This window comes from Aphis gossypii, chromosome 3 (assembly GCF_020184175.1).
Source record: "Aphis gossypii isolate Hap1 chromosome 3, ASM2018417v2, whole genome shotgun sequence".
NCBI classification, from domain to species: Eukaryota; Metazoa; Arthropoda; class Insecta; order Hemiptera; family Aphididae; genus Aphis; species Aphis gossypii.
This window is the reverse complement of record NC_065532.1, coordinates 16952029-16964471: the sequence shown is the minus strand read 5'-3', so window position 1 is coordinate 16964471 and position 12443 is coordinate 16952029. Positions and strand designations below refer to the sequence as shown.

Below are 12443 nucleotides of genomic sequence, written 5' to 3'. Positions count from 1 at the left end.
ACTAACCTGGGGTATAGCAAACAACACAGCGACCAGCCATATGATGATGATAAGTTTTACGGCTCTGGAAAGTTTTGACATGCTTTGCGCCATGAATGGGTGGCAAATAGCTACATACCGCTCAGCCGTGAACGCTGTTATGGTAAGTACGGTAGCATTGGCAGACATTTCGGAAAACAGACCTCTAAGTTGACAAAATATTTCACCAAATACGTACGGATATCTGTAAATTATTACCATCATGTTTATTGTATACGAGTTATTGGTTATTATTTAACTGTGTAGTTGAACTCAATCGAATATCATATTAATTCATATTTATATTTCGAGCAGAACATTTTTATTTTGAAAAAGTTGAATATCGTTCTATTCGTATTGTTAGTCTGGAGAAATAAATAACAATGTATAATAATATTATAAATGTACCGGCAGAAAAAGTATAATAATTCCTATTCGCAAACCTAGGAAAAACAAATACTCCACTGATAGTTAAAGACCCATTGCACTTCTGAATACCTATAATATTACAATAAAAGAAAGATTAAACTGAACATATCTGTAGTTAAAAGATTTAAAGTATAAAGTAATTGTTATGGACATTGGACAATAACCATTGGACAATTTTTCAGGTCACGATTATATATTTGACCAACGTTCACAATAATTTATCGATTGAAGGGCAATACATTTTTATTTTGTAACAATTTTGATTTATTGCTCACAAAAAAAAATAATTTCAAATAAACAAGATAAAAATAAAATAATCTAGGTAATCTTATTTTAAACAAGTCTTGAATTGTACCCATGAGGAAAAATGTGTAATTACGTACTATATTTAAACAATGGTAGAATTGAAGAGGGAACTGCAACTATTTGCCTTTCCATCGTAAATGAAATAGTCTTAAGTGATGACATAGCACATAGCACATATAGATACAATAAATAAGATTAATATGATATTGTACACACACACACATACACACACGCACGCGCGCGCGCGGACACACACGCACACATATATATAATATATATAATATACATTATACATTGTATCATTTAATCAATACCACAACTGAGATTTCCGGGTCCATGTTACAGTGTAATAGTACCTACTTAATTTTAGTGTTTCAATATGTAATCTATCCTAATCGTTTCATCTTAAATACAATTATTAATAAGGAATATGATATTTTTATTGGAAGTTAAGCTTGAAATTGAACTAGATATACCACACAAAGCTTACGCAGTTAAGTATATTAGTTTTCTATAAATCGTATGAAAATATAGTATACAAAAATGTAGATATAATATTATATTAACGATAAACTAGATGACATTGTAGTAAACAATTTATTATCAAAGAGAGAATGCATAGTATACTGTAGGCATACCGCGTATGGCACGCGAAGTGTTGTATTTATATACATTTTGTAAACATATATCTCTTTGATAATAAATTTCAGGCTTAAATACATTATATAGTTTATCATAAACATACAGGTATATATTACATATATTATATGTGGTATACACTAAGCACGAATTGGATTATAAATCACATATGAAGAATCACAATACTCGTGATAATTGATTATTTCCATCTGAATAGCTGTATCTGAATATTGTTATGATGATACTACAATTTATCCACTGATAAGGTTGATTTTAGTCTAGGGTTTTATCCAAAGATATTCATCTAGTTTATTGTAGATTTTGACATAAATATCACTAATATGAATTAGGTGTAATATTAGTTAGTAGTTAGTTTTTAACAGGTTGTCGTTAAAAACATAGCAAATATATTTAACAAAATATCCTCATCTTTACTTGCATGCCCAGTGTCCATATTTAATAATATACATCGACTCTCCAATATGTGCATTATGTATGTGGCAAGACTTTCAGTATGAGATGTTATTAAATATACTGTCGCTTGTTAAAAACTCCAGTAGGTACCTACCGATAAACAATTTTATTTTTGTACAGACCAAGCTAAACGGTTAATATCCGCTACCTAACCAAGAGAACTGGTGTTCGATTTTCTGCCGACAAGCCGATTTGATGCCGACTTTTAGTTTGGTAATGGTGGTGGTCGGTGGGTCTGTAATCTATAGTCTGATCGAAAGGTGGTATAATATTGATGTGGTTTATACAGAGTTAGGATTTCGAGTTTTGGTCAAATAAATAATTAAACGCATACCTACGTATGCGTGAAAAAATAGTAAGATGAAAAAAAAAATGTTAATTTGCTTGAAGGTTTATATATATATATATATGTGGTGTTGTGATGAGCTGGTATCAGTTCAACAGCATAACACAGAGAGCGAGGCCTTTGCCGTTTTGATCCCTTATCCCGCCTTCCGGCTTCCACTGTTATCGGGCACAGTGAAAGTATTGACTGAATCGTGCTATTTGTGCCTTGTAGTGGTAATTGGAAGGATGAATGATGATAGATGAGCTATTATCCACGTCAAACAGTTCGAAAATGTCACTATACAATATAGTAATAATTGCGCAATAGGATAAAAAAAAACTTAGGCACCTAATTCAATTTTTTGTTAACATTATATAGATGAAAATCTTATAATATCATTAAACTTATTAGATTTACCTGTTTTATCTCAACAGTACCTACATTTTGTTTATTTTTAAACTTTATATCGTTTTCACTTACCTAGACCAAATGGACCACATTTCTTGCGGTAACCCGGATACTAGAAGTATAAGATCGGACATGGCCAAACTAAATAAATAGTAATTGGTTGCTGTGTGCATGTATTTGTGTTTGGCGATCACCATGCAAGTGATCGAGTTTCCTATTACGCCTGTCACGAATATTACTGAGTACATGATGGTCATCGGTACGACTATGTATAGAGGATCCCGTTTAGGCATTATGTAGTCGCTGTCCCACGTATTTCCTGCTGTTAAATTCAACTGGCTACCTTTACCACCGCCATCGTTGTACAGCTCATTCTGCAGTGACATCGCCGTTGTGTGTTATGCTGGAAAAAAATAATTACATGATATTATTATCTATACATTGTTTTGTCTACCACTGCATGGTTTTTTAGTCATATCATACGATTATAGGTATTATGTAATTTTCTGAAAACATTGTCTAAATAAAATAGATAACGTATTGAATATTGATATGTATTAATAATATTTATATTTTTTATGTTTTTCTACAAATGTATATTTTTCAAAATTAAAAGAAGACTTTTTATTTTTCAATTTTTTAAATTTATCAATATACACGTATGATTTATTAGTTTACTTGTAAGTTTCACGTTCACCTTTCATCCAATAATACATTATATTTATAAGTATTTCATGTCATAATCTAAACGGACTAAACGTTACATGTTATCCACTAAAGTTGTCAATCACAAAACCGGTGACTGGTTTTGGTTTTATTGTAGGTACTGGAAATAAAATTATCTCAAATACAATTAGTAAAAATTGTGAAATAGTGACGGTTAACTTTTAATTCATGTCTAGTAAAAGGCTAATATAAAAAATTAAAATATGCTAGTTACACTGCACATTACATGATATGAAACTAGTGAAACATAGTCTTGATATAAAGCAAAACAAAGATTTTAATATTGTTATGATATTTATATTTAAATCAACTGTTGCAAAATGGTGTTGCAAATTTTCAACTTAAAAAGTTACAACACAGTTTAGGTTAACTATCTATAACATGCTGCTAAGTATTTAATGAACACGTTATTATATGAGAAATATTTTTTTAGGGGTAGTTTTAAATAGTATCTCATCAATGTTATAAAAAATAAATTGTTCAGTAGGTATTACTTAAGTTTTAATTTGTAACGAAACATCATAATTAATTACAGTACAGTGTTAATATAGTTAAGACAGAGTTATTATAAAGGTGTATTGCTTCATATAAATTTAAGAATATATTGTTTTAATGTAAAAAATATATATTTCTACAATTAGGATTTATAATTATAACTTATAAGTACGTTTATATAACATATTTTTACCTTAATTAGTAATTAGATATAATTTTTTTAAATATAATTTGTATTTACTTATATTATACAAAGTCCTGACTGTTCTGAGTTTAGGTAATAAGTACGAAAGTGAAATAAATAGATAATAATAGCAAGTTTATAAAAACATATTTTTAAGAAGTAATGAAAAATACATTTTTTACATTTTTTTTTTTTATTATTATTAAATAAATATAATATCATATTGAGCTAAATTTATCATTTTCATTCAAATATGGATTAAAAATTTACTTAAATATTATAAAAACGTCCAAAATATTATATTTTAAATTAATGGTGATGCCAAAAATCGAATTTATTATTGTTAATATTTTTAATTCTGAGTTAAGTTCATGATTGGTGTATAAAAACCTTTAATTTCATATCATTGGTTAGTAGTATTAATCACATTATAAAAACCTTTATATAATTAATTAATTTCATTTATTAATATTTAATTATTTTTTTTCTTAATTTAATTTATTTTGGATTATTATTTATTTGAAAATAATTTATAATTTGTGGAACAAAATTACATCGTATATTTTTGTTTAAGGGCATTGACTCGATAACGTACGTCTAAGGTCATTCATAATAACTATGTAAACTTGTCACTTGATCAATGATAATTGACTATTGTCTATTGAGAAACCTTAAAAATAGAAATAAGACAATATACTGTAAAAACAATTACATTTAATGAATATACTGAAAGGGTATTTTTTTAATGACGTCAAATTATAAAATATACAGTGGATTAATATTAAAATGTGAGAGTTAGGTATATAAACTATAAAGTAGTAATTTTTGTTTTTTAAATATCAGCTTTTGTAGAAGATTGTAATATATTTTTTATTGAATAATAAAATATGTAACTATTTTAATTTAATTTTTTTTTTGTACTCTCTCTCGATCCTTTTAAATATATTTTTTTTTATATGCAACTACGTCAAAACAAATAAAATGGAATTACATTAGACTATTAGAGGATAAAGAGAGAGTATCTAAGGTAAGTTTACTTTCTTCTTCTTTAAAATACAAATGATAAATAACCAAATTATAAAATGTAATTTTATGAAAAATACATCATATCATTGTAGCATTAATATTAAAAAGGTGGGTAATGCTCTGCTGTACAGTAGGTATCAAGTGAACCTCTGACATAGAATAGGTCATTATAATGGGTGTAAAGCTGATGAATTTTTTTTTACTTTTGACCTCCATAAATACACCAAGGTTATTCACTCTGCCATTGGAAACCACCCCTGAAGTTTTAAACTAAAGCATTATTTCGATAAGTTATGGTGTACACAGACACAAAGAAAAAAAGAAAACACACATCATAGTAAAATCAATACATTCATCACTTAGTTCAGAATCTAAAATGTGGGAAAGTATATATATTAAGCTTTGAAACTGTTGTGTGTTTAAATATTATTATTAATATACATTATTAGGCGTAGTATTGGATTAGATTTTTTGAATAGCACTAACAGAGTCTTAAAACTTAAAATCAAATGGGGAAGTCATTCTGCTGTATAGTAATCACAAGGTTCGAGTGTACCTCGTCATTCAATAGGTTATTGTGATGGATGTATACAATTTGAATTCAATTATAAATTATTGACTCATTGTATACGATAAAAACAATTCTGGGCAGAGATGGCTAGTGTATATAACTAAGTATACTCGTATATTTTTATTAAATTATAATTATATTAGGTATGATAATATTTTATTTTACTATTAGTAATACGATAAACTAAAATAAAAAATTGAAAACATTTTAAATGCGTATAAATAACTTAAAATTAGTTTAAATAGTTTGAAAATGTTATAAATTAGTATTAAAAAAGATAATTTAACTAACTATGGAATGTTTCAATAACTAAGGTCTTCAAAATGCGGAATTGCATCACTCGTGAAAATAGTATGTGACTTAATAATGAGCTTATTTTTAAATTAAATCAAAATTAATTTAAGAGAAACCCTTTCTTTAGTTTATAAATCTTAGGTAGAAATATTAAAATTTTATGCTTTTTTTAACTAAAAAATAATTTAAACATTTTGGAAAATTAGACTAATTGCAATTTTAAGTTAACACAGTAGTTTAATGAGATAATTAAATTTTTTGGTTAAAACAATAAACTAATACCGAGTTGTATAAAAATTAAATTATAATTATATGGTTCACTAAATTTGAATGGGCCACTTATTTATGTTTAAACATAATTTTGATTCATTAAATGATTAGTGATTGTTTTGGCAACTCCGTGTAAGAATACTAGTTTATAACAATAATAATTTTATTTTAATTAAGTGGATGTTTAGAGTTTAGATATTCGTTTGACTTTTAATCGGAATTTTCAAGAAATTAATAATGAACGTGGATATTATTATTATGAATTATTATTTTTTTTTCAGAATACTTGTATGTTTTTGATAGTTTTTAACGTATACCTAATAATGTTGGATATACAATTTCAATCAGTAAATCATAAACATATTTTATTTTGACTTACTTTTACTTAAAACTTTACAGCATACACACATACACACACATATTGTTTTATCTACTTACAGAAACTTATATTTTTTGAAACTATGAATTTTCCTTTTTGTCTCTACAACAGTGTATTTAACCGTCTTTCTTATTTTATCCATTGAACATTGAAATAGATTTCTTCATTCCTATACAGTATACATACGATTTCTATCATATCAAATATCCTCGCGTCAGTCAACATTAGCAAAATTGTAATTCATTTAATCTGTTATCTGACTATTTGCCATTAAATTTTGACTGTGTAAGCATTTTATATAGCATACAATATTTTCAACAAACTTTGATAAAATATTATGATATATCCATTGGATATTGTTGTAAATGATAAAAAAATTTAGTATTAGTTAATAACCTTCTTTCATAATTAATAATTTGAAATTTAGTTTTAGAAAAGTATAGCAGAGGAGTATCGACTTGCTCACCCTTTTTTGGCTACTTTAAATAAAATTCAAAAACTAGAATTATTGCTTTTATGTTTTCTTAAAAATTTGAGATGACGTTGTAAATCATAAGAGCTATATAATTAATATTAATGTAGTATACTAATAACAGCTAAATTATTAATTTTCATTAAGTACTCAAATAGCTATGGAAGTTTTGGGGTTTAGAAAAGGAACAGGTAGAAAATTATAAGTATTATGTATACTTATGTATACGCGTTTACTATTTATAGCATTATAGGCGTACACTAGATGACAAACTTAGTGTGTAGGTAAAATATTCTATATATGTCATCCTTTACCACTGCAGCTATATTCGTGTATAATATTATAATTAAACCAACAGCTTTATATAGTTTATATATTATTAATATTATATATTAGCAACAAATACTTGCAACACATACATTCACGTATTCCAACAATTACAAAAGTTCACCCCCCCCCACTATACTAAGTTAATAACCACATTATTTGAAGCCCTAATCCCTCTTTCCCCAAAAAGAGAAATAATTTCGTAATTTCGTCTAAATTTTAACTTAACATACCTATAAAAAATAATTTTCTTTGTACAGTTTTTAGATAATATTATAGTTTCAGTATGAAATACTTTTGTAAAATTTTTATTAATTTTTTCAAAATTTAGTATAAAATTAAAAGTTTTTATGAATTTCTAATTACAAAATACTTTCCAATGTTTTGGGTTTTTGTAGAATTTGAACAAAATTCTAACTTTAAACACATATAAAAATGCCTATGTATTTATAATTTTTTGGTACATATTATATAAAATAACTTTTGTATTACATTTTAAATAACTTTGACCTAGGAAATAATTTTTACTAACATTTATAAGAATATAAAAATAAATTCAAAATAATTTCTCATGTCTATAAATACTAATGAAAATGATAATAATAAATATTTGGTGAACATTTCAATTATCTGTTTGTTATTTTTTTCCTATTTTTTTTTTTTTTTTATCAAAAACTGTATGAGGAGAAAATTATTTTACAGGTAAATATTTAATGTCGTAAACATTTGAATTTTAAATGCTTATAAAGTTATAAATGATGATTTAGGTTTCCGGTTTTTTTCTTATATAGGATAAACAATTAATCGAGCACCTTATAAATTAAGATTTAAATCGTATGTATGAAACAAAATTTTTATGTATTTTTAACTTACTATAGTTACTACAAAATAATTTATCAATTTTCGCAATATATATATATTTTGTCAAAATTCTAATCTTAAAATCATTTAAAACAATATTGTGAATATAGATTTTCGACATTTTTTAATAAAAATTATTAACTAATGAGAAACTTTGTATTTAGTTTTCAAGCATTACAACTCAGAAAATAATAATATGTATTAAAATTAATTGACTTTTATAAAAAAAAAATAGAAATTTCTTATAAATAGCTTAAAAACTATCGAAATATTTTGAAAATATTATTCTAAATAGAAAAAAATAATAGAAAAATTTGGTGATCATTTCAAGTTTCTACGGTTGTTCGTTTTTGAGTTACGTCAAAAAACAAAATCGATTTTGTCTAAAACTGGATTTTTGTAAAATTCCCGTTTTCCTTTAATTTTTTATTTATTGCTCCCAATTATTTACGATTTTTAGATTTAACCCCTTCAAAGTACAATATAAATTTAATTTTACATCCAAAACTACCACTATTTTTGAAAATCGAAGCATTTTATAATAATCGTGTATTCATACAAAAAAAGCGGGCAAGTGAGTAACGCTCTGCTGTACATTAGGTGCCGTATGGATCATTATTATATATTATAGGAGTGTTAAATTTGAATCCAATGATAGTTATCATTGTATACGAAAAACGATTCTGAACGAAGATGATTTGTCAGCCTAGGATATAATTTCTAGTGGTTAGTGAAAAAGGTGGTTTAAAAAAACCAGCTTATATTAAAAAATATTTTGAAAATTAAATCACGTAAAGAAAACGCGAATCTTAATAACTGGTAAAATTTTCAAGTATCTACGACTTATACTTTTTGAATAATAACAATATTTAAAATCGTTTGAGGATAAATCGTTATCGTTACGCTATTTCGTTAAAATTTAAAATTCAAACGCACTTAAAATTTTTCCTATAATGATACTTCGAGTTTTCTCTATAGATACTTGAAGGTAAACTTATGGAAAACTTAGTGTTGTATTTTTAATCCTTAGTTATAAACACAAAAAATTTTATGATTTTTCAACTTCAAATATTTCGCAAATATTCATAATTTTGACGAATTTTCGTCAAAATTTGAACTTCAAATGCTAATAAAAAAAAATTGTGCCTATGTATTCTTATAATTTTTTAATCACTATAAGAATAACATATGAGGAACTTTGTATTAAATTTTCAAGTATTTTGATAGGGCCAAAAAAATTTTATCGACACTTCAAAAATATTTTTTCAAAAAAATTGAAAATTTCAGTTGTCTATAAATAGCTCAAAAAAAGTCAAAATAGTTTGAAATTTAAATCACGTAAAGAAAACGCAAATCTTAATAACTGGTAAAATTTTCAAGTATCTACGACTTATACTTTTTGAATAATAACAAATATCAAAAATCGTTTGAGGCTAAACTGTTATTTAACGCGGTTTTTGTAAAAATTTAAATTTCAAACACTCATAAAAATTTTTTGCCTGAATCCGGTAGAGTTTTTTTTACAGATATTTGAAGAAAAATGTATGGAGAACCTTGTACCAAATTTTCAAAACTTAGTTATAAAAGAAAAAAATTTTATGATTTTTCAACTTCAAAATTACTTGCAAATTTTCGCGTTTTCGACAGATTTCGTAAAAATTTGAACTAAAAACGCTTATAAAAAAAAATTGTGACTAACGATTTTTAATTTTTTTTAGCTACATTAAAAACAACTCATAAGGAACCTTGTATTAAATTTTCAAAACTTTTTGGTCATGCAAAAATTTTTTATCGACACTTTCAAAAAAATTTTTCAAAAATATCGAAAATTTCAGTGGTCTATAAATAACTCAAAAAAAGTCAAAATTTTTTGAAAATTTAACTATATACGGATACCACTGACATTAACATTTGGTGAAAATTTCAAGTATTTTCAGTGATTAGTTTTTGAATTACAACCATAAAAAAAATCGATTTGGTCGAAAACTGGTTTTGCTTAAAAATTGCCGTTTTTCCGTCATTTTTTTTTGTTTTTCTCGATTTTTTTGAAAACTGTTGGAAAATGTTAACTTTTTACCTCTATAATGCACCAAGGATATTCACTTTTACATCGGAAACCACCCCCATAGTTTGAAATTGGAGCATTATTTCGACTAGTTATGCTGTACACAGACACAAAAAAAAAAAAAAAAAAAAAAAAAAAAACACACATCATTGTAAAATCAATACATTCATCACTTCGTTCAGAATCTAAAAAAAAAACTGATCATGATAATTTAAATAAGTACATTCATTACTCCGCTCAGAATCTAATATAAATTCCAAATATTGAATGAGTTGAATTATCTATAGAAAAATTTTTAATCAGAACTTTCCAAACAGCCATCTAATGTGTTTTTAATTTTTATATGCTTTAAAAGCAGCTGAAAACTGAAACCATACTTACATTACCAATGTTTATATTCCTTGTAACTTGTTAACAGTAAGTGTAGGTAGTACACCTATGACTACGATGACGGACGTAGAAGTCAGTTTCCAATTTCATAAATCTACAAGGTAATTCAGAAGACCAAATTTATGTATTTCTAATAAATCAACTATACGAATTTCTTATTAAATGTTTTCCTTTTGAAAATACAAATCTATAAAATGAAAATAGTCTCCAACTGTTGAACTGCAGCAGCACTAACCACTAACCAGAAAAAGGCGTAGGTTGAATAAAATTCCAATTCCAATATTCGTCTTATTTAAACCATTGTTATTCTAGTATATTCATTGAATAAACTTTGTACAATACCATCTGAGGTGTTCAATATTATTGGATTTGATAGAATACGATTATTCTTAAGCGGATTACTGACCCTTTTTACATTTATAAAGAATTCGCGTATCTATTTTTATAATGCATATTTATTCAATATTATGGCCCACGTTTGTATAAAAAATAATTTAATAACTTATGGTCACCGAACTAAGACTTATCAATTTACTGCTTAAAAATAGTAAATAAACAATAATATTAAAAGGTTTGAAACCGTATATGAGATATTGAGATGATTTGTCTACACATTTAATGAACATCATTTAATTAAAAAAAAAATGTCTAAGCAGTTTAAGCATTTGAGTTTTAATTAAGTTATTTATATTATTAATGTTTTATATATTTAATTGTCTTAATTTGTATTAATGTCATTGTATTACTTCTTCTAGAAATTTGATCTTTCTAACTTAGACACCTGGTAAAGATTAACATAAGTTAATTTATTGTGACTATTCCCGAAGGAAACAGATCAATATTCACAGTAGTAAAACAATATAATTTAAAAAATTTGTGTAAAATACCCGTAAGTATAGTATATTTAAACATTTCAACTGTTTGTATAAATACCGACCTTGGTTATGATTTATGTTTAATTGGTTTTAATCTGTTTTACACTATATTGTATAGTTGAAGATTTATAAATGAGTGATTTAGGTATAGGTTAAATATTTTAATTACCTACTCACTTGATTTCATTGCAGAAATGATTACTTATAGTTTAAATATATATTAAACATAATACTCATATTAGCATAAGTAGTGGTTAGTGTTAGTGAAATCATTCAGCTGTTGATTATAATTGTTATTAATACAATATAATTAAAAATCGTAAGTTGTAAGTGTTCATCTTAAAATTACCGTTAAATCTTCTAGTACTATGGGTATTAGTTTCAAAAGTGACAAGTTTATATTCATAGAATATTTTGTTTGCTTTTTTCGCATGAGTGTTTTAATATTTTATGAATTTACCTACGAAAGACCAACATTTTACGAATCTGAATCGTCGTTATTATTGACACAAATGTAATTTTTTATTAATACTCATGCAAGTTTTTGAACGGTATGTCTTATAATTTATCCGGCATATTTGACACAAATTGCATGATATATTTTAATATTTTTTAAAAATATTAAATTAAAGTTGAATATTAATTATAGCGTTAAAATTTAAAAAATTTTAATATTTATCATTGTTAAATTTTAATATGTATACTGTATAGACTGGTAAATTTATCATATTATGATAATATTATTTAAATTATATTCTATAGCTATTTACTATGTATTATAATATTTTATTCTGCACTTAGCATTTATGAAGTCTGATTGCATATAAATGGTTTTAGTACAGTAAAACCTCTCTATAACGGATCTTCTATTAGACGGAATCTTCCTTGTAATGGAAAATGCCAATA

The 12443-nt window shown here is 25.5% G+C and overlaps 1 protein-coding gene across 3 annotated transcripts in view; it reads right to left on the bottom strand.

Moving 5' to 3' along the window:
* The window catches only part of LOC114126408 (pyrokinin-1 receptor-like), a 54904-nt gene that overhangs the window by 16860 nt on the left and 25601 nt on the right, over positions 1-12443 (bottom strand). For all 3 annotated transcript variants that reach the window (XM_050203457.1, XM_050203459.1, XM_050203458.1), the window contains 2 exons: positions 2675-3005; positions 7-223 (listed from right to left, as the gene is read on the bottom strand). In XM_050203457.1, coding sequence (XP_050059414.1) covers positions 7-223; positions 2675-2988 — 531 coding nt within the window. In that variant the 5' untranslated portion in view covers positions 2989-3005. The remainder of the gene's footprint in view (positions 1-6; positions 224-2674; positions 3006-12443) is intronic.